The following is a 27966-nucleotide window of genomic DNA, read 5'->3' on the forward strand; positions in this document are numbered from 1 at the left end:
TCACATCTCTTATTTAATCCTGTAAGATTATTTTTGTTAAATCACTCTCTCCAATTTACAGATGTGGAAACAGAGACCAAGAAAGTTGAATAACTTGCCCCAAATCACACAGCTACAATGTGTCAGAGCTGAGATTCGAGTTCATGTCTGACTCCAAATCTACTAATCTTTCCACTACACCACATCTATTCCGAGGCTCACACAGGTGAGATCACCGATGTGAAAGTGCTTTAAAAAATGTAAAAGCTTTATAAATACTATTTAAATGTTAGAGAATATGTCAACCTACATTGATAGTTGTAACAGGACTGTTAACAGACTGGCAAAGAGGACTCAGAAACGAAGTTGAAAAAGTTGCTGCATATATAGATCAAAAGTGCCAGGGCTGGGTAAGGAAGCTGCCCATAGGAAGAGAGAGCTTGAGGCATATGTAACACCATTTCCAAAGGCAGATCAGTAAAAACAAACCTTCTATCTTGGGTTTTAATCTCAGATTCAGAATAGCAACCTAATCACATCACACATGTTCTAGTATTACACCACAAATGTCACTTCAGCACAAGCAGAGAGGTGTGTGTCAACCTTAATCTGAAACCAGAGCCTCTGTTGCCTTTTAAGCTGCCACCTGTAAAGATGGCTGAATGGGCTTGATAAAAGAAGCTCAGAAATTTCAATGCTCCAATGTAACACCAGGCAGCTTCCAGCCTCAACTGTCAAGACACTGTAATAAATGGTAAGACAGCCCTAATATTACCAACACTAGAAACACAGGTCAGTAATTATTGTTGTACCCAAGAGTAGCTAGCTTAGAAAAGTAAACTTATAATTATTCCAGCTACATTTTCACTACTAAGATTTCTATGCAGCAAAATACATTCAAGACGTGCACATTTATTACCCTTTGGGTGGCAGGTAGTCTGGACACAGTGACAGGCTATAGAACTCATCTTAAAGTGTTTCATTAGGGCCTTGTTGTGACCACGGGAGGATGGCACTGTTTAATTCTGGCTAAACTCCAAATCAATAACTTGTTAAAGAAAGAAAATGTCCCTGTCGAGGGGCTACCAGAGTAAAAAGTTACCAACCTCAGCTTGTTTGCACCAAACACTGATGTTTTTACGCTGGGCTTTTGTGAAGTGGTCCCATGCCTTTTGTTTGGAGGCGGAATGATACACAGCCACTATCTGCTCAACTGCAGTGGCAAATCAGCAGTTGAATCAGGCCAAAGAATCATCAGGGGATGGCAAAAGAGAGGAGAAAAGAAAGAAAAGAGAAGCATTAGGCTTGTTGTATCTTCTTGTTATGAAACTATATTGGGCTGTGGTCATGCTCAGAAAAGGCTATGTATATGGTACCATGATTTAAAGGGAACTCAAAGGCACAGACATTAATATACAGAAAGAAAAAAGGGAACTCTGGAAGGACTATGGTGAAATGGTGACTGAAGTTTAACACAGGCAGTCCATATTTATTCTGACAGGGGAGGCAAGAGTCTTAGGGAATGTGATTTAGTACCATAGACCCCACACTGTGGCAGCAAGTGGCAATTTCTACCACTGGCTCCTTTCATGGGCTAGCCCTTCAAAATGAGCCTGGATGTTTCACTTCAACAGAATTTATCATTTTACTATTCTGAGATATGCTTCACCAGAGCATCAAAACAAAACCTAAGATGGATTGAATCTACTTCAAGTCTACCAAGATAGACTTGTTGACTGGAAGAATATAACTTTTATGGAAGGATACTGTGTAAGTGCAGTCCTAGAGAGTATTTTGCAGGGTCCTTTTGAAATATCAATTGAGGAAACATGTACAAATATTCTGGGGCTTTATCCTAACCAGTTCAAGAGAGGGGAAGCTTATGCATGACATTTTTTTTGAAAATAAAGTAGGACCAGAGCTCCTGTTTGGTTGGGTGTTTGCAGTAAGAAAATCCAGAGGTGTTATTTCTTTCTTTATAGCCCTGTTTGTATCCTATCTTCTAATGATTTAAGGATTTACATTCCCTAGATGCTTGATGCTCTGTTTCTCTACTTATTCTAAAGTCCTAAAGACATCTACTTTTTCTTCCTGGATTTCATGCCCATATATACTTTCAAAATATCAGTGGAAAACAGAACAACTCCTCTTGAATCCCAATTATGTATGAGTCAAGTATACTATCTGGGAAGAGTGGACCCTAATTGTTTAAAAGCAAAATCATAAAACTGTACCCTTATTCTGAAGGTGAACATAGTTCCTTAGTGCAAATATATGTGTATATGGTTCTATAATATGGGAAACAAAAAACATTACTTGAGAATTTATCTCATGTCAGTCTCATTTAAGATACCTTGAATAGTTTTGCAGCTGTACTTTTCTTTGAAAATGGCCATTTCCCACCCCCTGTCCTAGTTTCTTTGACAACCAGCAAAGGAAAGGTAGAAGAAAGGAAACTAAATAAGAAAGGTTGACGTAGAAAATTGGTTCCTATTCAGTCACCTTGGGACACATAATTAAAATGATCACTAAAAGAAAGAGTACCTAAAAAATCATATTACATGAGGATAATGATCTAAATCTGAAGAAAAGAAGCTTGAAAATGCTGATGCTACAGCCTACCTTCAGCAACGAAATCTCATGCCTTTCACTAGGGCTTGGGATTGCTAGTAACTTACTTTGAGAGCAAGCAAAAGTAAAAATACAGGTTTGTGTCCTAAGTGTTAGTGTTTCTAAGGAGCTGAAGTAGATACACCAAAGAAAATGACAACAGGAGGTGCCTACATTTATGCTGTGAAACTGGAACGTGGGCATTTAACAACATAAGGAAAGCACAAGGCAGTGAAGAAGGGAGCCTTGCCCATTAATTGCTGATTAAGTGCCCTTTCACCCTTCCAGCAGAACTCTGACTTCCACTCACATTGAATGAGAATTCCAGAAAGGGCCTGTTTGAACTTCTCCTTTGCTTCTTCCATGTCTTTCTCATGGGCAGCTTTCTCATTCACCAGGTGGCGGATGTGGCTGTTGGCCGACTGGATCATGGAGTAGAAGTTGTTGGCACTGCGGCGATTCACCTCTCCTCGCTCAATCCAGGTGAGCAAGGTCTGCACAGCTTCAGAGAATTTGGAATCATCTGAAAAAAAGATAATTCACTTTAGAATCAGCAAAGGTAACCAAATCTCTATTTTTCCAAAATGCTGGAAAGGAGGCCACTATGGGTTTTTGGCAGTGGTTGTTAAATGAATTGCTGAGGACAGAAAACCACACATGCCTACACATGCTCACACAGGCAGAAAGCAGACAGACAGACAGAAAGAATGAAAGACTTAAAAAGTAGCCAGATGGATTGTGGTCTATGAAGAATTTTCTGGAAAATAAGTGTTTCTTCTTTCTTAAAAAATGTTTCCTTTGCCAATATTATAGCTTTCACATAGTGCAAAATTCTTAACTTCTCTCTGTGTGTAATGTGTGAATGAGCCAGAAGGGACTTCAGAATTCTACAATCCTGTGTTTTAATAAGGGAAAGTAAGTTTGAGTCCTGAGCTCAGCTTGAATTTATTTGCCAGTAACATTACCCTGGATCCATAGAATTGGGATATTGGAAGGAGCCTTAAGAAAGACTTTAGTGGTTAATTCTTTAGGTATAAACACATTTTTTTTTAATATTTACATTTTTTTGTTTTTTTTTAAAATTCAATTTTATTGAAATATATTCACATACCATACAATCATCCAAAGTGTTCAATCAATTGTTCACAGTATCATTCTAGAGCTGTGCATTCATCACAATTAATTTTTAGACATTTTCATTACCACAAAAAATGAAAATAATAAAAATTAAAGTAAAAGGGAATACCCAAAACATTCTATCCCCCCCATCCCCTCCTATTATTCATTTACTTTTTGTCCCCATTTTTCCACTTATCTGTCCATACACTGGATAAAGGGAGTGTGAGCCACAAGGTTTTCACAATCACACAGTCACACAGTGTAAGCTATACAGTTATACAACTGTCTTTAAGAATCAAAGCTACTAGGTTGCAGTTCAATAGTTTCAGGTATTTCCTTTTAGCTATTTCAATACACTAAAAACTAAAAAGGGATATCTATATAACGCATAAGAATAACCTCCAGAATGTCCTCTTGACTCTATTTGAAATCTCTCAGCCACTGAAACTTTATTTTGTTTCATTTCTCTTCCCTCTTCTGGTCAAGAAGGCTTTCTCAATCCCAAGATGCCAGATCCAAGTTCATCCCCAGGAGTCATGCCCCATGTTGCCCAGGAGATTTCCACCCCTGGGAGTTGTGTCTCATGTAGGGGGGAGGGCAGTGAGTTTACCTGTAGTGTTGGCTTAGAGAGAAAGACCGCATCTGAGCAACAAAAGAAGTTCTCTGGGGGTGACTCTTAGGCACAATTATAAGTAGGCTTAGCCTCTCTTTGCATTAATAAGCTTCATAAGGGTAAGCTCCAAGATTGAGCGCTCGGCCTTCTAAATTGGTAATCCCCTAAACTTGTGAGAATATCAGTAATTCCCCAGGTGGGGAAGTTTAAGATTTCCACATTCTTCTGCCACTCAAGGGGGCTTTGCAAATACATTTTGATTCTCTGCCCAAATTACTCTGGGATGTATTGGGGCTTCACACTAACCTGGACAAACAAACCAGATCTTACTCCCTATTCAAAGTTCCATGTAATTATGGTGTTTGAATAAACTGACCATACAAGTTAAATTATATAGTGTGCTACAGAAAATATAGACTTTTTACTGAATAAACATCTTTTCCTTTATTCTCACACAGAAGTTGAAGTTTTAAAACACTGTCAATATCATCCTTTACCATTTAGTCTGATTTACCTTAGTCCTAACCAAGTCCATTTCATTCATATCTCTAATTGAAGTCTGATCTCTTTTTCAGCCTCTCTAACATATGCTGTATGGGGCAATGCTGACATTCAAAGCTGCCCAACTCTGGCTGTCAGTCTCAGGTGTCATGTCACTAGGATACTTGAAGTTCCAGGGACCAACCAGGTTATACGCAAGAGCTCAGCATCTCAGAATTTAGAAACAGCCCTTACAACGCAGGAATAGATGTAACTGCTGTAAGAGGTTACAATCTAGGGGCCTTTACCATAAGTTTTCCCCTGATAACCTACTCTCAGGTTCAATTCTTAGAGTTTGCACTTTACAGTTAGCCCATATTAGTGAGGCATTATAATGTTTTCCTTTTCATTTCTGGTTTATTTCACTCAACATACTGTCATCAAGGTCTATTCACCTAGTTGCATACCTCACAACTTCATTCCTTCTTGTAGCTGCTCAGTATTCCATTGTATGTACACACCACAGTTTGCTATTCCATTCATCAGTCAATGTACCCCAAGGCCACCTCCATCCATAGCAAACTGAATACTGCCACCATAAACCCCACTGTGCAAATGTACATTCATGCCCCGTTCTCAGTTCTTCCAAGTATATACCCAATAACAGAGTTGCATGACTATATGACAAACCCATACTTAGCTTCCTGTGGAACCACCACACTGCCCTCCAGATGGGCTGCACCATTCTACTTCCCCATCAGCTGTTAGGTACATCCCTCTCTCCACATTTTCTCCAGCATTTGTATCCCTCTGTTTATTTTTTAAACACTCTTATTTACACAGCACACATTCCCTCTTAAGTAAACAATCAATGGTTCCCGGTATAATCACATAGTTATGCATTCACCACCATAATATGAGGACATTTCCATTTGTTCCACAAAGAAAGAGGAAGAGGAGAAAAAAAAAAAAAAAAGAAAAAAAGAAAAAGAAAAAAAAGATGACAAAAAAAGAAAAAATCAAGTAAAAATAAAATAAAATACAACAAAAAGGTCAGACAACTTCACTAATGCCAAGAATCCCAAACCCCTCCCTTATATCCCCCTCTTATGGACATTTAGCTTTGGTATATTGCCTTTGCTACAGTTAATGGAAACATATTACAATGTTACTGTTAATTATAGACTCTAGTTTGCATTGATTGTATTTTTCCCCAGTACCATCCCATTTTCAACACCTTGCAAAGCTGACAATCATTTGTTCTCCTCATGCAAAAACATATTTGTACATTTAATCACAATCATTGACCACTCTAGTTTCACTAAATTATACAGTCCTAGTCTTTATCGTCTATCTTTCCTTCTGGTGTCATACCTACCCCTAACCTTCCTCTTTCACTCACAGTCATCTATGTTTGGTGTACTTACAGTATTGTGCTACCATCACACAGTATTGTGTTAGCCATTTCTGGATCTATACAATCAATCCTCTTGAACATTCTATACTCCTTCAGCATCAAATGTCCGGTCCCTATATCTTCATTTCTATATATTTCCTTCTGGTGTCCTACACGCCTCTAACCTTCCTCTCTCAACTGTACTCACAGCCATCTTTGTTCAGTATACTTATAATAGTATGCTACTATCACCCATTATTGTGCTATCCATTTCTGGATCTATACAGTCAATCCTTTTGAACATTACATACTGCTTCAGCATTACCTCTTTCTATCTCCTGGTATTTTCATTTCTATACTCGTCTCCAAACCTCTCTCTCCTGTCATTTTCTATCTGTCTGTAGCACTCTCTTTAGTATTTCTTATAGAGGAGGTCTCCTGTCCACGAACCCTCTCATTGTCTGTTTATCTGTAAATATTTTAAACTCTCCCTCATTTTTTTTTTTTTAGTATGTCTCATGCAATCTTTTTTTTTTCCATTTTTATTGAGATTGTTCAGATACCATACAATTATCCAAAGATCCAAAGTGTACAATCACTTGCCCCTGGGTACCCTCATACAGCTGTGCATCCATCACACTTAATTTTTGTTCAATTTTTAGAAACTTTTCATTACTCCAGACAAGAAATAAAGTGAAAGATGAAAAAAGAAAAAAAAGAAAAGGAAACTCTAATCCTCCCCTATCCCTAACCAACCCCCCTCAATTGTTGACTCCTAGTATTGATATAGTACATTTGTTACTGTTTATGAAAAAATGTTGAAATACTACTAACTGTAGTATCCAGTTTGCAATAGGTATATAGTTCTTCCCTATATGCCCCTCTATTATTAACTTCTAATTGTATTGTCATACATTTGTTCCGGTTCATGGAAGCGATTTCTAGTATTTGTACAGTTGATCATGGACATTGCCCACCATAGGATTCAGTTTTATACATTCCCGTCTTTTGACCTCCAACTTTCCTTCTGGTGACATATATGACTCTGAGCTTCCCCTTTCCACCTCATTCACACACCATTCGGCGCTGTTAGTTATTCTCACCTCTTGCTACCAACACTCCTGTTCATTTCCAAACATTTAAGTTCATCCTAATTGAACATTCTGCTCATACTAAGCAACCACTCCCCATTCTTAAGCCTCGTCCTATATCTTGGTACCTTATATTTCATGTCTATGAGTTTACATTTTATAATTAATTCCTATCAGTGAGACCCTGCAATAATTGCCCTTATGTGTTTGGCTTATTTCACTCAGTATATTGCCCTCGAGGTTTTGTCATCAACCTATTTTTTTTTTTAATATGGTTTTGTTCACTCACCATACATTCCATCCCAAGTAAATAATCGATGGTTCTCTGCATGGTCATACATTTATGTATTCACCACCTTCACCACTATCTATATAAGGGCATCTACATTTCTTCCACAAGGCAGGAGGGAGAGTCAAAGAAGGTAGAGAGGCAAAAGAAAGAGGGAAAAAAAATGACAGCTAGGAAGCAGCAAAAGGAAAAATAACCTTAAATCAAAGTAGAATAAAGAATCAGACGATACCACCAATGTCAAGTGTCTAACATGCCTCCCCTATCCCCCCCTCTTATCTGCATTCACCTTGGTATATCACCTTTGTTACATTAAAGGAAGCATAATACAATGATTCTATTAGTTACAGTCTCTAGTTTATGCTGATTGCATCCCTCCCCCAATGCCTCCCCATTTTTAACACCTTGCAAGGTTGACATTTGCTTGCTCTCCCTCGTAAAAGAACATATTTGTACATTTTATCACAATTGTTGAATACTCTAGATTTCACCAAGTTACACAGTCCCAGTCTTTATCTTTCCTCCTTTCTTGTGGTGTCTCACATGCTCCCCACCTTCCTCTCTCAACCGTATTCATAGTTACCTTTGTTCAGTGTACTTACATTGTTGTGCTACCATCTCCCAAAATTGTGTTCCAAACCATGCACTCTTGTCTTCTATCACCCTGTAGTGCTCCCTTTAGTATTTCCTGTAGGACAGGTGTCTTGTTCACAAAGTCTCTCATTGTCTGTTTGTCAGAAAATATTTTGAGATCTCCCTCATATTTGAAGGACAGCTTTGCTGGATACAGGATTCTTGGTTGGCGGTTTTTCTCTTTCAGTATCTTAAATATATCACACCATTTCCTTCTTGCCTCCATGGTTTCTGCTGAGAGATCCGCACATAGTCTTATGAAGCTTCCTTTGCATGTAATGGATCGCTTTTCTCTTGCTGCTTTCAGGATTCTCTCTTTGTCTTTGACATTTGATAATCTGATTATTAAGTGTCTTGGCGTAGGCCTATTCAGATCTCTTCTGTTTGGAGTACACTGCGCTTCTTGGATCTGTAATTTTACGTCTTTCATAAGAGATGGGATATTTTCATTAATTATTTCCTCTATTATTGCTTCTGCCCCCTTTCCCATCTCTTCTCCTTCTGGGACACCAATGATACGTACATTATTGTACTTTGTTTCATCCTTGAGTTCCCGGAGACGTTGCTCATATTTTTTCATTCTTTTCTCCATCTGCTCCTTTGCATGTAGGCTTTCAGGTGTTTTGTTCTCCAGTTCCTGAGTGTTTTCTTCTGCCTCTTGAGATCTGCTGTTGTATGTTTCCATTGTGTCTTTCATCTCTTGTGTTGTGCCTTTCATTTCCATAGATTCTACTAGTAGTTTTTTTGAACTTTTGATTTCTGCCGTATACATGTCCAGTGCTTCCTTTACAGCCTCTATCTCTTTTGCAATATCTTCTCTAAACTTTTTGAACTGATTTAGCATTAGTTGTTTAAATTCCTGTATCTCAGTTGAAGTGTACGTTTGCTCCTTTGACTGGGCCATAACTTTGTTTTTCTTAGTGTAGGTTGTAATTTTCTGTTGTCTAGGCATGGTTTCCTTGGTTATCCAAATCAGGTTTTCCCAGACCAGAACAGGCTCACGTCCCAGAGGGAAGAAATATTCAGTATCTGCTTTCCCTGAGGGTGTGTCTTAGAAAATTGCTCCACCCTGTGATGCCTCAGGTCACTGCACTTTTCTGCCCAGCAGGTGATGCCTGTTAGCCTATAATTCTTGACTGATGTGAGGAGGTATGGCCGTGTTCCCCCAGGCTCTGGGGTCTGGTTCTGAATGGAAAGGGCCCCACCCCTTTCCTCCTAGAGAAGACAGACCCCCTAGGTGGAGGTCATTAGCATTTCAATGGTCTCGCTCTCTGCTTGTGCTGTCTCCGCCCTTCCCCGAGTCACAGCCCTGGAAACTGAAAATGACTGGGGCTTTCTCCACTGAGCCAAAAAAGAAACAGATAGTCCCCTTCAGACCCAGTCCAAGGCGACCCTCCGGCTCTCCCAGGTCAGTCGTCACCCAAAGCCTCTGTCTGTTTTTGGGGATGCGTACCTGTAGTGAGCAGTTCACACTCGCTACTTAAAACCCCAGTTGGAGCTCAGCTGAGCTGTATTCGCTTGCTGGGAGAGAGCTTCTCTCCGGCACCACGAGGCTTTGCAGCTCAGGCTATGGGGGAGGGGGTCTCACGACTTGGATCTGCAGGTTTTACTTACAGATTTTATGCTGTGTTCTCGGGCATTCCTCCCAATTCAGGTTGGTGTGTGATGAGTGGATGGTCTCGTTTGTCCCCCCGCAGTCATTCTGGATTATTTACTAGTTGTTTCTGGTTTTTTGTAGTTGTTCCAGGGGGACTACTTAGCTTCCACTCCTCTCTATGCCGCCATCTTGCCCCGCCTCTCTCCCTGATTTTTGAAAGACAGTTTTGCCGGATATAGGATTCTTGGTTGGAAGTTTTTCTCTTTCAGTATCTTGAATTTATCATACCACTGCCTTCTCGCCTCCAACACTTACATTTTTAACCTTTTATAACATCACAAGTGCATCTAACCCGTAGCCCCAGGCCTTTTAAGCAGTCACAGTCACAATCCTCTTTGATGCAATTCATTTCATTTCTACATTTCTCTACATCCTGTTTCTTTGCTTGAGGACCCCCCAAGTAGACTTTTGCAGCTAGTTACAAGTTATGGTCTTATGTTCAAATAGTAGCACAGGTCTTCTAAAGCTACTGATCCAGCTCCTGGAAACAGCCACGTATATTCTGCTGTTAAAGACTCCTCAGAGGGAGTGTCCTTTAGCATCCTATTGAAGCCTTGTTCTAGGGCTTCATATCTGTCTCTGGCTAAAAACCCTTCCATCAAGTGGAAATATCTCTCACTGCAATTGAATATCTTGCCTCTTACCCTGTTTTCAGAGCAGACATCTAACTAGAGGTCAGTCTCCTCTTTATAGCAGTTTTTTTTTAAATTCAATTTTATTGAGATTGTTCACATACCATACAATCATCCAATGTGCACAATCAATTGCCCATGGTACCATCATATAGCTGTGCATCCATTATTCCAGAAAGGAAATAAAAACAAAAAAGAAGACTCAAATGCTCCAATACCCCTAAGAACCCCACCCTCCATTATTGACTCATGGTATTAGTATAGTACATTTGTTACTGTTGATGAAAGAAAGTTAAAATACTACTAACTGTAGTACATAGTTTGCAATAGGCATATTTTCCCCCATACACCCCTCTATTTTAACTTCTAGTTATAGTGTCATACATTTGTTCTAGTTCATGAAAGAAATTTCTAATATTTGTACAGTTAATCACAGACATTGTCTACCACAAGATTCACTGTGTTATACATTCCCATGTTTTCACCTCCAACTTTCCTTCTGGTGACATACGTGACTCTAAGCTTCCCCTTTCCACCACATTCATATACCATTCAGCACTGCTAGTTATTCTCACAATAACGTGCTACCATCACCTCTGTCCACTGCCAAACGCTTAAGTTCAACCTAGTTAAACATTCTGCACATATTAAGCAACCTCTCCCCATTCTTTAGCCTCATTCTATATCCTAGTAATTTATATTTCATGTCTGTGAGTTTACATATTATAATTAGTTCATATAGTGAGACCATACAATATTTGTCCTTTTGTGTTTGACTTATTTCACCCAATATAGTGCCCTCAAGGTTTCTTCATCATCCCATTTTTTTTAAGACAGTTTTGTTCACCCACCATACATTCTGTCCTTATAAACAATTGATGGTTCCCTGTATAATCATGTATTTATGCATTCACCACCCTCACCACTATTTATATGACATCTCCATTTCTTCCACAAAGGAGGAGGAACAGTCAAAGAAGGTAGAGAGACAAAAGAAAAAGAAAAAGAGAGAGAAAAAAAATGACAACTAAAAAGCAACAAAAGGAAAGGTAGGATTAAACTAAAGTAGAATAAAAGAGTCAGACAACATCACCAATGCCAAGAGTCCCATACCCCTCCCTTATGTACCCCTCTTATAAGCATTTAGCTTTGGTATATTGCCTTTGGTACATTAAAGGAAGCATAATACAATGTTTCTGTTAACTATAGTCTCTAGTTTGCATTGATTGTATTTTTCCCCAATCCAATCCTATTTTTAACACCTTGCAAGGTTGACATTCATTTGTTCTACCTCATGTAAAAACATATTTGTACATTTTACCACAATTGTTGAGCACTCTAGGTTTCACTGAGGTATACAGTCCCAGTCTTTATCTTTCCTCTTTCCTTCTGGTGTCCCACATGCTCCTAACCTTCCTCTTTCAACCATACTCACAGTCATCTTTGTTCAGTGTACTTACATTGCTGTGCTACCATCACCCAAAATTGTGTTCCAAACCTCTCCCTCCTGTCTTTTCCTATCTGTCTGTAGTGCTCCCTTTAGTATTTCCTGTAGAGCAGGTATCTTGTTCACAAACTCTGTCATTGTCTGTTTGTCGGAGAATATTTTAAACTCTCCCTCATATTTGAAGGACAGTTTTGCCGGATATAGGATTCTTGGTTGGCAGTTTTTCTCTTTCAGTATCTTAAATATATCACCCCACTTCCTTCTTGCCTCCATGGTTTCTACTGAGAAATCCACACATAGTCTTATCAAGCTTCCCTTGTATGTGATGGATCGCTTTTCTCTTGCTGCTTTCAGGATTCTCTCTTTGTCTTTGATGTTTGATAATCTGATTTTTAAATGTCTTGTCTGTTAGTCTGTTCAGATCTATTCTGTTTGGGGTACATTGCACTTCTTGGATCTGTAATTTTATGTCTTTCATAAGAGATGGGAAATTTTCATTGATTATTTCCTCTATTATTGCTTCTGCCCCTTTTCCTTTCTCTTCTCCTCTTGGGACACCCTGACACATATATTCGCGTGTTTCATGTTGTCATTTAATTCCCTGAGATGTTGCTTTTATTTTTCCATTCTTTTCCCTATCTGTTCTTTGTGTGTAGGATTTCAGGTGTCTTGTTCTCCAGTTTCTGAGTGTTTTCTTCTGCCTCTTGAGATCTGCTGTTGTATGTCTCCATTGTTTTTTAATCTCGTGTTGTGCCCTTCATTTCCATAGATTCTGCCAGTTGTTTTTTTGAACTTTTGATTTCTACCTTATATTCACCCAGTGTTTTCATTATACACTTCATATTTTTTGTCATATCTTCCCTAAACCTTTTGGATAGATTTAGCATTAGTTGTTTCAATTCCTGTATCTCAGTTCTAGTGTAAGTTTGTTCCTTTGACTGGGCCATATCTTTGTTTTTCTTAGTGTAGGTTGTAGTTTTCTGTTGTCTAGGCATCTGGTTTCCTTGGTTACCCCAATCAGGTTTTCCCAGACCAGAAGGGGCTCATATCTCAGAAGGGGGCAATATTCAGTACCTGGTTTCCCTGAGGGTGTGTCTTACAAGATTGACACACCCTGTGAGGCCTCTAGCCGCTGTGCTTTTCCTAACCTGCCCAGCTGGTGGTGCCTCTCAGCCTGTAGCTCCTGACTGGTGTAAGGAGGTGTGGCTCCCTTAGTCCTGAGTTTCTGTTATGGCTGTTTTCCCTCAGGCTCTGGGGTCTGTTTCTCAGTGGGAGGGCAGTAGTAGGGCTTGGCACCACCTCCTTCCTCTTAGGGAAGATACACCCCCTAGGGAGTGATCATCAGCATTTAATTAGGTTCTTTATCTCTCTGACTCTGCTATCTCCACCCTTGTCTGGGTCAGAAAGCTGTGAACTGAAAACAGCTGCAGCTTTGTCCACTGAGCCACCCAGGTTGAGAGAGAGTCAAAGGGACAGAAAACCCCCTTTCAGGGTCAGTCCATGGCTCCCAGTTTCCCCCATTGGCCAGAGATAGCACCTGGTCCTCTGGGCTCCCCCTCCCAGCACAGAGAAGTCCTCCAGCTCTTTAAGGTCAGTTGTTACTAAAATCCTCCATCTGCTTGTTGGGGATTTGTAGCTTGCATTGAGCATTCCACGTTTGCCAATTAAAACCCCATTTGGAGCTCGACTGAGGTATATTTGCTTGTTCAGAGAGTGCTGCTCTCTATCACAGCGAGGTTTAGCAGTTCAGGATGCCATGGGGGGAGGGGACTCCTGGCTCGGTGCACAGCTTTACTTACAGATTTCATGCTGCGATCTCAGGGATTCAGGTTGGTGTATGATGTGTGGACAGTCACGGTTGTCCCCCAGCAGTTATTCCAGATTATTTACTAGTTGTTCCTGGTTGTTTATTAGTTGTTCCAGGGGACTGACTAAATTCCCCACTTCTCTTTGCCACAGTCTTAGCTCCTCCTCTTTATAGCAGCTTTTAGTTTCATTACTGGGATGCAGTCTTTATGTTGATGTTCAGTTTTTGATTCTCTTGAGGTCTACACAATCAGAACATTCATTAAAAATTTTTTTGTGTGTTTTCTACTCAAATGGCCTTGTTTGATGTCATGGGAACATGGAAGTATTGGAACTGGATCATTACCAATGCTTTCAGCCTTTCTTGTTTTTAAAAATGTAATCATTATTTCTGTATCTATGTTCTGGACTCTATGTTTTCTGTTTTTCTCTCACAGAAAAACAACATCAATCAAAGCATGGGATTTCAGAAATATGTGAATCTCTCAGGCTGTATGGTGCAAACAAGTTTGTTGAATGAGACCTATTTATAAGTAGAATTAGTAGCATCTTGCTGAGCCTACAGCAAAAGAAGCAAGGAAAATACATACCATTAGACCTGTGTTGGTGTCATCAATAAGATCAATGGGACACCAATATTTATTCAATAATATCAATCATACTCAGAGAATGAGAAAGGCTGGATTTGAGCTGGTAATGCAGGAGATCAGACAGGGCAATTAATGTTCAACTAGCAAACTGGCTCTGAGAGTAAAACAAGGGGCATAGGAATCAAAACTAAAGGGAAAGCAGTCTGATTTGGCTATGTCTAGAAATTTCCATAGCCACTGTGGTCATTTTAAATGAATAAACAAGTCCTCTTTTAGTTGGTGGTAGCTAAATCTTTGAGTAATCAAAGAACAATGTGCACTGTGACTACTCCTCTCTGGGCCTCTCTTTTCTCATCTATAAAATGGAGATTTTACCAACACTTTTCAGGGTCACATCAAGTTGTAGCATTCTGATTCACTTATTTGATTCATAATTCAAAACTAACTTGTATCTAGTATAAAAGGGTGATCTCACATGTCCCAAGTCACAGATAAAATTTTTGACATGGAAAAGTGGGAAAAACTTGTTTCTTTCTAGTCACATGATGAAAGAAAAATGCTATCTCTTGGGGCAATGAAGTAGCAGAGACACAAGGAGGGGTAAATTTTCTCATTCTTGAGTTACTAGGTATACATCTTTCTATCTACAAGGCTCCAGCACAAGAAGTAGTTAGAATCCTTCAGTGGGAAATTCAAAGGGTAACTGCCAACAAAACATATAAATGTCCTTAAAGAAAAGAGTTAATTTTACTCATGAAGCTTGAGAGCCTCTGTACCTTTCAGTTTTTCAGCAACAATGCTGCATTCATGATCTGAATAGTGGACCACTGGGGGTGGGGATGGTGGGCGCAATCTTTCTTCTTCCATCCTTCTACGATGGCGCTCCTCTCTTGCTAACATACGCTGCTTACATTCCCACTCATACAGGTCATCTCGAGCTTGTGCAAAATCAACATGGAGCCGGCCAGTGTCTTTCTTGTCAGTGCTAGAGCCTAGGCGAATACGGTAACCTAAGTTTACAAAAGGGAGAAAGAGAGAGAGAGGATCACAAGAGTCACAGTGTTTCAGATATCGTTGCAGAAGTTTAAAGTGACCAGATAACGTCAATTATCTCCCTACTAATAGCAAGATGAACCATCAAAAGTATTGGATTATAGCCTCATCCCTGATAACAGTTTATAATTCTATGACTTGGATCAATCTTGTTCTTAGGAGTTCCATTCTTCCATCTGCCACCTTACCTCTGGCAGAGCGTGGTTCTGTGGGTAATGCTATGCGGAATGGGCCTTATAGGGTGAAAAGAGCTGGGAAGAATGGAGAAGGTGGCTCCAAACTACAGTGCCTCTGGATAACTTCACCGAGGGTGTCAATCATACCACCACACAGCATTTTAGTAAAACTTAAATGTATCAGCTCAGCATTTAAATCTGTAAAATTGCTTCCTAGATGCATTTGGCATTTCCTGAACTGTTCTCTTCTGGGAAAAATTATACATGATGGGAAGTGGTGTATGACCCAAGCAACATAATTTGGGATCCTTGGAAAAAAAAGGGGGGGGTATTAGGATTGTGATATAGTGGTATAGGATTGGGATTCAGAAAACCAGGGTTCAAGCCCCCATCTCTACTTTTGTTTGCCAGCTATAAAAAATTAAAGAAAAACATTTATCAAGTACTTTGTAAGCTTCAGGTGCTAAGCCAGAAGCTTCCATGTAAAATTATCTCATTTCATTTTCAGCACAAGCTTGTAGGGTAAGCATTTTACAGAAGAGAAAACTGAGCATCAGAGATGTTGGAGAGGGTAAGTGGCCTTCCCAATGTCAAACAACAATAAATGGTAGAGCTGGGACTTGAATCAAGAATGTCAGACTCCAAATCCATCATGCTTTCCTCTACTCCAATCTCCCTTTCAAGAGGCAGGAGGTTCTCTTCTATTATTCAGTTTAATTAATCCTAGCCTAAACACTGCTCTGGTTCTGCCATAAAAAGGAAGACATAAAAGGATCAAATTGTTTCCAAGTTATTTAACTGCATCCAAGAACAAAGCTCAAGAATATTTATAGAAATAAAAAAAAAAACAGCCCCTGGGTATGTTACGAGGTAAAATTTGTAATGTTTGGTATCCAATAAAAAAATTACCAGGTGTGGAAAGAAGCAGGAAATTATGACCCATAATAAAGATAACAATTAATCAATCAAAACAGACCCAGAAGTGATGCAGATGATAAAATTAATAGACCAGGACACATTTCAGAATGAAAGACAAGGAAAAAAAAGACTTAAGAAAAATGAACAGATATCAGTGAGCTGTGGTATAAATTCAAGGGGCCTAATATATGCCTAACTGGAGTCTCCACAAGAGAGAGGAAGGAACAGGAAATATATCGGAAGAAATAAGGGCAGAAAAAATCCAAATTCGATGAAAACTATAAATTCAGAGATCCAGGAAGTTTAATCAATCCCAAGTATAAAAAACATGAAGAAAATTACACTAAGGCACATCATTATCAAATTGCTCAGAACCAGCAATGAAGAGAGTATCTTAAAAGTAGCCATAGAAGAAAGACACATTATGGACAGAGAAACAAAGATAAGGATAACATCATATTTCTAGAAGAGAGTGGAACATCTGAGAGAAGACAAAACAAAGCAAAAACGAAACTTTCAGCCTACAATTCTATACCTAGAGAAAATAGCTTTCAGAAAGAGAGGTGAATAAATACTGTTTCATACATACAAACCCTGAAAGAATTCATCAGGAGCAGACCTGCATTACAAAAAATGTTAAAGGAAATTCAGACAAGGAAAATGATACCAAATGGAAATCTAGATCTATATAAGGAAGGAAGAGTATACATAATGTATAATTCCATTTATATGAAGCTCTAGAAAATGCAAACTAATCTGACAGAGAGCAGATCAGTGGTTGCCTTAGGTGAGGTAGGAAGAAGAGATTACAAAGGGGCATGAGGACACTTTAGGGGGTGATGGATATGTTCATCACTTTGATTGTGGTGCTAGTTTCACAGGTGTATACAAATGTCAAATTTTATCCCACTGTATTTTTGAAATTTGCGAAGTTCATTGTATGTCAATTACACCTCAATAAGGTTATTATAAAGCATAATACCTGGCAACCCCAAAACTGCAAAAATTCTTTTTAGAAAGAGGAAGAGTGAATACATTTCATAAGCAAGCTTGCTAGGGTCCTTTAAAGTTTACAATGCACTTTCACAGCCATTCCTCTTATTTGATCATCTCTGCCAGCAACAAAAATTGAGCTATTAATGATTACCTTGCAGATTATCACAGGATTGTAGAAAGTATCAAATGAGAGGACAGTATGAAAGCTCTGTGTAAGCCACGTTAAAGATGCTATGGGGTGGATGTCCTGTGCCTTGTGCCAGCTCCCAAAGCTGCTCCAACTCCAATAGAAAAAAAAGATTATTTCTACATTTTTTCTAGACTATTTTCAAAGGGATTTTTGTTTGTTTGTTTGTTTTACAATGTGGAATAAATGCCATTCAATCCAGGGGATTTCCTAGCACTTGTGAACTTTCAGGGGGCAGATTCAAATTTAAAGGGCAACATTGAGCTGTTTTCACATCACTGCTTGTGATCCCCATTCCCTTGACATCTACTGAGAATGTTTCCAGAGAGCTGATTTCAATGACGTTTAGGTGGATGTCTCCCGCTTAGTGCATGTAGTCTTTTATGTACAACTGTTTGGAGCTTTTCAAGACCTTTAAGTTCTTATTATAATAGTCTATTTTGGAATGTTCTGTTATTGTTGCTAAGTTCTGTGAAATCTTCAGTAATTAGTTTCTACAGAACTTAGCAACTGTAGTAAGGGTATTCCACTTGTGCCTCCTCCTCTTCTTCCCCCTGTTACTAGCCTACTTTTCCAAACCCTTATCACCTTCTCCTTGGCCTATTGCAACAGGCTCCTAATTCTATTCTCCCCTCTAATACATTTTGAACAGACCTGTCAGATTAACCTTTCAGAAACAATCATCTTCCTTGTTCAAAAATTCAAACATTCCCTATTACCTGAAGGGAAAGACCAAACTCGTAAGCCTTTCAAACTCTGTTAAGAACTGATATTTCTTTCCTCCCCAAAGTCTACTTAGTACACAAAAATTTATCATCTTCGTACTTTTGTTCTTTCTGTTTCTATGCCCTATCTCCACATGCAAATTCTTTTTTTAAGGACTTAGTCCAAATACTACTTTTCTTTATATCCCCAGTTAGGTGTCAGAAATTCTCTCTCTTCTGAATTTCCATAACATTTTATCCATACTTCTTCTATGGTGCTTGTAACTTTCCATCTTATTATTACTAGCAGCAAGTATGTTGTCTTAATGTCTGGAGCAGTGCCTAGCACTGAATAAATGCTTGTTTTATGGATGACTGCATAAAAACCTTAATTCATTAATGGTAAGAACTGAGTTTTACTCATTTTCTACTCTGCACAATAGCTTAAAGAAAGAAGTCACTCAAAAAGCACTATTATATGAATGAAAATGCTGCCACCATAAAATGTTTAACACTTGGACACAATTCTTCCAAACCATTACTCTTAAGTAAGGAAGGAGTTAACCATTACAGAACCTTTGCATTACTCTTTTTCTGCCTTCTAAAATCTTTTTGCACTCTCATATTAAAAAAATACCAATTCAAAATAAGCAAAGGATCAGCCATGAAGCTTTATCTTGAAATCACCTCAAAAGGCAAGGAGAGAGTCATCAATATGGTGACAAAAAGATAGCTACTGGAAACCTCTCCCCAGAGATTCAACAACAACAACAAAAAAGGACAATTCTCACTTGTTCAGAACTCTGGAGAAGGATCCCACAAATGCTGAAATGAAGAAAGAGAAAAATATCAGGTAGGAAACTTCCATCCTGGACCAACCAGTCCTCTCCCCTCTCCCTCACTCTATCCCATGCAGCTCAAGAAGTGCCCAGAGGCAGCAGCCAGGATCCCTCCCACCTCCCACTGGGGACACAGACTATAAAATCTCTCACAGCAGTGAGACAGATCCCCACCCATATCCAGACGCAGAGACCCAAGCCCACAAGGACCCATGTCAGGACTTAAGCTGCTGGGGACAGTGGAATATGAGAAGACAACAAGGAGGAGTTTCCAAAATGGAGGATTAGGGAGGAAATGGCAGAATCTTTCCCAAAAGCAGCAAGTAGCCAGGCAGAAACTGCCCAAATCAACTGTTTGGGGACCTGGAGGACAGGGGAGGACATCTCAAGACCCAGGTCAGTGAGGGACAAAGAGTCGGAGAAAACATGGAGAGAGACTGTGTTTCCAGCCCTGGGTCCTGGTGCCCATCCCCCACCCTTGAGGAAAACACAAGCGGGTAGCTGGATCCTTACCTGGGGCACAGTAACAGACTGGGGTGGCTGAGGGAATCCTCCATCACAAGTAAAGTGGGGAACACAGACCAACACTGAGCCAGATTTTGGCCAGTGAAGTGAGGGCACAGGAACCCCACAGTTTCAGCCCTGCCCAGTCAGATGCTGCGAGGCTTCTGGAGGTAAAGAGCTTCTAAGGTAATTAAATCACTGAAGATGGCCATCTGCTGGGCAGGCCAGAAAGTGAAGAGGAAAATTTCAGGGCTTTTCAGATCTGCTCCAGACCCTATCCAGGCATATCAAAGCTGCTCTACACCCCCTGCATGGGTACCCATCACTGTCTTGGCTGAGAAATATGAATGACCAAACTGTCAAAGCAGCACCCTAATACAAACTCAGGCAACAACTGAATCCTAGACAAGAGAGAGAAACTGACTTTCAGAATAGACCCATCAAGATAATCAGATGACCAGATATCAGCAAAAAATCACAAGGCATACTAAAACTCAAGAAGAAATGGCTCACTCAAAGGAACAGATCAAAAAGTCAGAGGAGACACAGAATCTGGAACAACTAATCAAAGATATGCAAACAAATCTGAATCAACTCAAAGAAATGAAGGAAAATGTGTATAAATAGATAAATGATATTAAGAAGACACTAGAAGAGCATAAAGAAGAATTTGAAAGACTATATAGAAAAATAACAAACATTATGGAAATAAAAGACACTGTAGATGAAAGTAAAAATATACTGGAGACAAGCAACAGCAGATCTGAAGAGGCAGAAGAAAGATTCAGTGAGGTGGAAGACAGAGCAACCGAATTTGAACAGATGAAAGAAAAAATGGAGAAAATAATGGAAAACATTGAACAGGTTCTCAGGGAAATGACTGACAACACAAAGCACACAAATATGTGCATCATGGGTGTCACAGAAGGAGAAGAGAAGGGAAAAGGACCAGGAAGAATATTCAAAGAAATAATGGCTGAAAATTTCCCAACCCTTATAAAAGATATAAATATGCAAATCCAAGAAGCTAAATGTACTCCAAACAGAAGAAATCTGAATATATCCACTCCAAAACACATAGTAATCAGACTGTCAAATGCAAAGAGAAGGAGGAACTTCTGAAAGCAGCAAGAGAAAAATGATTCACCATAGACAAGGGAAGCCAAATAAGACTAAGCACTGATTTCTCATCAGACATCATGGAGGCAAGAAGGCAGCAGTATGATATATTTAAGATATTGAAAGAGAAAAATAGCCAGCCAAGAATTCTCTAACCAGCAAGGCTGCCCCTCAAAAGTGAGGGAGAGTTTAAAATATTCACAGATAAAGAGAAGCTGAGAGAGTTCGTTAATAAGAGACTGGCCCTACAAGAACTACTAAAGGGAGTTCTGCTGGCTGAAAAGAAAAGACAGGAGAGAGCGGTCTGGAGGAGGGTAGAGAATTGAAGAATATTAGTAAGGGTAATTAAAAGGATAAAAACAGAGAAAAGCTAGATCTGACAAATAAAAATCAAAGGATAAGATGGTTGAATTAAGAACTGCCATTACAGTAATAACTTTGAATGCTAATGGATGAAACTCCCCAATTGAGAGAAAGACAGATTGGCAGAATGGATTAAAAATATGATCCATTTAGATGCTATTTACAAGAGACTCATTTTAAACTCAAAGATACAAAGAAGTTGAAAGTGCAAGGATGGAAAAAGATATTCCACGCAAGTAGTAACCAAAAAATAGCTGGGGTAGCTATACTAATGTCAGACAAAGTAGACTTTAAATGCAAAATTTATAAGAGATAAACAAGGACACTATATATTAATAAAAAGGGGCAATTCACCAAGAAGAAATAACAATTAGAAATATCTAGGCTCCCAGCAAGGATGGCCCAAAATTCATGAGGAAAACACTGGCAAGACTGAAGGGAGTAACAGATGTTTCTACAATAATAGTGGGAGACCTCAACACATCACTCTCTCCATCTAACAGAGGATTAATAAAGAAACAGAGAACCTAAATAATATGATAAATGAACTAGACCTAACGGACATATATAGAACATTGCACCCCAAAACAACAGGGCATACATTCATCTCAAGTGCTCATGGGACATTCTCCAGGACAGACCATATGCTGGGGCACAAAACAGGTCTTAATAAATTTAGAAAGAACGAAATTATACAAAGCACCTTCTCTGATCGTAATGGAATGAAGCTGGAAATCAATAACAGACAGAAAATACAGAAATATACAGAGGTTAAACAACACACTCTTAAACAATCACTAGGTCAAAGAAGAAATTGCAAGAGAAATCAGAAAATATCTCAAGATGAATGAAAATGAGACACAACATATCAAAACTTATGGGACGCAGCAAAGGCATTGCCAAGAGGGAAATTTATAGCCCTAAATGCCTACATTAAAAAGAAAGAGCTAAAATCAACAACTTAACTGGAGAAACTGGAGAAAGAAGAGAAAACTAATCTCGAAGCATGCAGAAGGAAAGAAATAACAAATACTAGAGCAGGAATTAATGAAATGGAGAATAAAAATAGAATCAATAAAACCAAAAGTTGGTTCTTTGAGAAGATCAATAAAATTGACAAACCCTTAGAGCTAGACTGACAAAGACAAAAAAAGAGAATATGCAAATAAATAAAATCAGAAATGGGGGGGCATTATCACAGACCCTGAAGAAATAAGAAAGATAAGTGGTTACTATGAACAACTGTATGCCAACAAACTAGATAACTTAGATGAAATGGACAATTTCCTAGAAACACACGAACAACCTAAACTGACTTGAGAAGAAATAGAAGACCTCAACAAACCAATCACAAGTAAAGACATCAAATCAGTCATCAAAAACTTACCAACAAAGAAATGCTTCACAGATGAATTTTATCAAGCATTCCAAGAAGAATTAATACCATTCCTGCTCAGTCTTCCAAAAAACTGAAGAAGCGGGAACGCTACCTAACTCATTCTATAAAGCCAACATTACCCTAATACCAAAGTTGGATAAAGATATTACAAGAAAACAAAACTTCAGAAAAATCTCTCTAATGAATATACATGCAAAAAATCCTCAACAAAATACTTGCAAATAGAATCCAACAGCATATTAAAAGAATTATATACCATGACCAAGTGGGTTTTATTCTAGGTATGCAAGGGTGGTTCAACACAAGAAAATCAATTAATGTAATACACCAAATTAACAATTAAAAGGGAAAAACCACATGATCACTCAACTGATGCAGAAAAGGAATTGGACAAAATTCAGCATCCTTCCATGAGAAAAAAAAAATTCAAAAGGTAGGAATTGAAGGAAACTTCCTCAATATGATAAAGGGCATATATGAACAACCCACAGCCAGCATCATACTCAATGGTGAGAGGCTGAAAGCTTTCCCTCTAATATTGGGAACAAGACAAGGAAGCTCACTGTCACCACTTCTATTCAACATTGTGCTTGAAATTCTAGCTAGAGCAATTAGGCAAGAAAAAGAAATAAAATGCATCCAAATTGTAAAGGAAGAAGTAAAAAATCACTATTAGCAGATGAATGGTCCTATATTTTGAAAATCCAGAAAAAATGACAACAAAGCGACTTGAGCTAATAAGTGAGTTCAGCAAAATGGTGGGATACAAGATCAACACACAAAAATCAGTGGTGTTTCTAAACACTAGTAATGAGCTATCCGAGGAGGTAATCAAGAAAAAAAATTACATTTACAATAGCACCTAAAAGAATCAAATATCTAGGAATAAACTTAACCAAGCATGTAAAGGACTTGTACACATTACAAAACATTGCTAAAATAAATCATAGAAGACCTGAAATGAAATAAATGGAAAGACATTTTGTATTCACAGATTGGAAGGCTAAATGTCATTAAGATGTGAATTCTACCCAAATTGACCTACAGATTCAATGCAATACCAATCAAAATTCCAACAGACTACTTTGCAGAAATGGAAAAGCTAATTGTCAGTTCTATTTGAAAGGGTAAGGGGCCTCGAATAGCCAAAAACATCTTGAAAAAGAAGAATGAATTGGGAGAACTTACACTTCCTGACTTTAAAGCATATTATAAAGCCACGGTGGTCAAAAGAGCATGGTACTGGCATAAAGATAGACATATTGATAAATGGAATTGAATTGAGAGTTCAGAAATGGACCCTCAAATCTATGGTCAACTGATTTTTGATAAGGCTCCCAAGTCCACTCAACTGGGACAGAACAGTCTCTTCAATAAAGGGTGTTGGGAGAACTGGAGATCCACAACCAAAAGAATGAAAGAAGACCCCTATCCCATACTCTATTAAAAAATTAACTCAAAATGGATCAAAGACTTAAATATAAGAACCAGTACCATAAAACTCCTAGGAGAAAATGTAGGGAAACATCTTCAAGATCTACGGATAGGCAGTAGTTTCTTAGACTTAACCCAAAGCACAAGCAACAAAAGAAAAAATAGATAAATGGGAACTCCTCAAAATTGAATACTTCAGTACTTCAAAGGACTCTGTCAAATGGGTTAAAAGGCAACTGACTAAATAGGAATAAATATTTGGAAACCACATATCTGATAAAGGTTTGTTATGCAGAATATATAAAGAAATCCTACAACACAACATTAAAAAGATAAACAACTCAGTTAAAAAATGGACAAAAGACACGAATAGACATTTCCAAGGACGAAATACAGATGGCTAAAATGCACATGAAAATATGCTCAGCTTCACTGGCTATTAGGAAAATGCAAATCAAAACCACAATGAGATATCATCTCACACCTACTAGAATGGCCTCTATTAAACAAACAGGAAACTGCAAGTGTTGGAAAGGATGTGGAGAATTTGGAACATTTATTCACTGCTGGTGGGAATGTAAAACGTTACAGTCGCTGTGGAGGATGGTTTGGCAGTTCCTCAGAAAAGCTAAGTATAGAGTTGCCTTATGATTAGGCAATCCCTCTACTTGGTATACACCCAGAAGATCTGAAAGCATGGCGGCAAACAGACATTTTCACACTGATGTTCACAGTGGCATTATTCACAATTGCCAAAAGATGGAAACAACCAAGTGTCTATCAACTGATGAATGGATAAACAGAATGTGGTATATACATATGATGAAATATTACTCAGCACTAAGAAGGAATGAAGTCCTGAAGCACGTGACAACATGGATGAACCTTGAGGACATTAGGTTAAGTGAAATAAGTTAGTCACAAAATGACAAATATTTTATGATTTCAATGATATGAACTAATTATAATATGCAAACTCAGACATAAAGTATAGAATATAGTTTACCAGGATATAGAATAAGGCTAAAGAATGGGGAGTGGTTGCTTAATATGTGCAGAATTTTTAACTAGTTTGAATTTAAATGTTTGGAAATGGACAGAGGTGATGTTAGAACGTTAATGTGAGAAAAATTAACGCTACTGAATGGTGTGTGAATGTAGTGGAAGGGGTAAGTTTAGAGTCTGTGTGCTACTAGAAGGAAAGTTGGAGATTTAAACATGGGAATGTATAACATGGTGAATCTTGTGGTGTACAATGTCCATGATTAACTGTACAACTATTAAAAAGTTCTTTCATGAACTACAGCAAATATATGACACTATTGCAAGGAGTTAATAATAGAGGGGTATGTGGGGAAAAGGTACGTATTGCAAAGTATGGACTAGGGTTAACAGTAATATTTTAATATTCTTTCCTCAACAGTAATAAATGTACCCGAGCAATACTATAGGTCAACAATATGGTGGTATGGTGGTGGTGGGGGGGTGGATAAGGGGTATGGGAGTATTTAGGTTTTATTTTTTATTCTTATTACTTTTCTGGAGTAATGAAAATGTTCTAAAATTGATCATGGGGATGTATGCACACTATGTGATGATATTGTGAGTCAGTGATTGTATACGTAGGATTGTTTGTATAATGTAAGAATATTTCTCAGTAAAATTGCACCAAAGTTAAATGTGTATGAGAGGGGGATATAAGGGAGGGATATGGGATTCGTGGTAGTGGTGTTGTTTTCTGTCCTTACTATTATATTGTACTATATGTCATTTTATTTTTCTTTTTATTATCTTATTGTCTTTTTTATCATTCACCAAAAAATACACTTTTTCATAGTAATCAATATGTTCAAGTGCTGACTGTGGTGATAAATGTACGACTATATGATGATACCGTGAACAACTGACTGTACACTGTGGATAATTGTATGGTATGTGAATATATCTCTATAGAATTGTAGGAAAAATATAAACAGGGGTAAAAGTGCTGGATAAAACATGGAGAGAGGGATGTACCAATTTACTGTTGATGAGGAAGAACGGTATAGCCTTTCTGGAGGTCAGTGTAGTGATTCCACAAGAAGCTAAGTGTGTGGGGGCGATAAGGTCCTGCAAACTCATTATGGGTATGTACTTGGAAGAACTGAGAGCAGAGACATGAATGGACATTTGCACACTGGTATTCATGGAGGCAGTATTCATGATTTGCAATGGGTGGAGGTGGCCTAAGGGTACACTGACTGAGGAACAGAATGGTGAACTGTGGTGTATGCATACAATGGAATATTGAGCAACTACGAGAAGGAGTGAAGCTGTGAGACACTCCAGGAGGTGAATGGATCCTGTAGACAGCATTTTGAGTGAAGTACACCAAAAACCAAGGCAAACACTATAATGCCTCACCAATATGGACTAACTACAATGTGTAAACTCAGAATTGAATCTTACAGCACAGCATAACAGGGAAATGCTTATAATTGTGCCTAAGAGTCTTCCCCTGAGTGCCTCTCTGTTGCTCAGATGTGGCCCTCTCTCTCTAGCTAAGCCACCTCAGCGGGTGATCTTGCTGCCCTCTCCCCTACGTGGGACCTGACTCCCAGGGATGAATCTGGACCCAACATCGTGAGATTGAGAACATCTTCTTGACCAAAGGGGGGATGTGAAATGAAACGAAACAAAGCTTCAGTGACTGAGAGATTTCAAATGGAGTCGAGAGGTCACTCTGGTGGACATTCTTATGCACAATATAGATAACACTTTTTAGGTTCTAATGTATTGGAATAGCTAGAAGTAAATACCTGAAATTATCAAACTCCAACCCAGTAGCCTTGACTCTTGAAGATGATTGTATAACATTGTAGCTTACAAGAGGTGACAGTGTGATTGTGAAAACCTTGTGGATCGCACTCCCTTTACCCAGTGTATGGATGGATGAGTAGAAGAATGGGGACAAACACTGCATGAAGAATAGGGTGGGATGGGGGGGATGATTTGGGTGTTCCTTTTTACTTTTATTTCTTATTCTTATTCTGATTCTTTCTGGTGTAAGGAAAGGGGTCAAAAATAGATTGGGGTGATGAAGGCATAACTATATGATGGTACTGTGAACAGTTGATTGTACACCATAGATGATTGTATGGTATGTGAGTATATCTCAATAAAATTGAATTTAATTTAAAAAAATAGGCAAGAGGATTTACTTTATAATATTCAACAGAAATCATTCCAATTACAATTCCTTGTCCCAGATCCCCCAAATCTGAACTTTCACAATGAACAAGAGATTTTAGGGAAAGTAGTTCTTACTATCTCTACTGGAAGCACCATAGCATATAAGCCACTATCAGTTCTGGATTAGATTCATGCTACAGTTTGTTAACTTATCTATTGGCCAACACCCTTGCCCATACCCCTCAGTCCATCCTCCACCCTGAAATGATATTTCTAAAATGTAAATCAGATCATGTCATTCTACCCCTTAAAATTCAATAGCTTACCCTTGCTTAAGAATAAAACTCATTACCACCATGGTATGGGCCAAATAGCGCCCACCAAAAAGATGTGTTAAAGTCCTAGCTCCCAGTACCTCAGAACATGACCTTACTTGAAAATAGTGTCATTGCAGAAGTAATTAGTTAAGATGAGGTGATACTGGAGTAGGGTGAGCCCTTAATCCAATATTGGTGTCTTTATGTGAAGGAAATACAGATGCAGAGGGAAGACAGCCACCTGAAGATGGAGGCAGAGATTGGAGTTATACTGCACAAGCCAAGAAACGACTAGAATTGCCAGCAACCACCAGAAGCTAGGACGAGGCAGTTAAGGATCCTTTCCTGGAGCCTTCAGAGAGAATATGGCCCTGTTGACACCCTGATTTCAGACTTCAGGCCTCCAGAAGAGTGAGAAAATAAATTTCTATTGATTTAAGTCAC

At 38.7% G+C, this 27966-nt stretch overlaps 1 protein-coding gene and 1 long non-coding RNA gene across 7 annotated transcripts in view; one reads left to right on the top strand and one right to left on the bottom strand.

The window, feature by feature from the left end:
• Positions 1 to 27966, bottom strand: part of ENOX2 (ecto-NOX disulfide-thiol exchanger 2) — a 393140-nt gene that overhangs the window by 49391 nt on the left and 315783 nt on the right. For all 6 annotated transcript variants that reach the window (XM_037821176.1, XM_037821175.1, XM_037821173.1 and 3 more), the window contains 3 exons: positions 15119 to 15352; positions 2900 to 3112; positions 1086 to 1192 (listed from right to left, as the gene is read on the bottom strand). In XM_037821176.1, the coding sequence (XP_037677104.1) occupies positions 1086 to 1192; positions 2900 to 3112; positions 15119 to 15352 (554 nt within the window). The remainder of the gene's footprint in view (positions 1 to 1085; positions 1193 to 2899; positions 3113 to 15118; positions 15353 to 27966) is intronic.
• Positions 90 to 27932, top strand: LOC119522663. The gene is made up of 3 exons (XR_005214495.1): positions 90 to 205; positions 2988 to 3072; positions 27734 to 27932. It is a non-coding gene; the product is annotated as an uncharacterized LOC119522663 (long non-coding RNA).

The sequence above is a fragment of the Choloepus didactylus genome, chromosome X, assembly GCF_015220235.1.
Source record: "Choloepus didactylus isolate mChoDid1 chromosome X, mChoDid1.pri, whole genome shotgun sequence".
Classification (NCBI taxonomy): domain Eukaryota; kingdom Metazoa; phylum Chordata; class Mammalia; order Pilosa; family Megalonychidae; genus Choloepus; species Choloepus didactylus.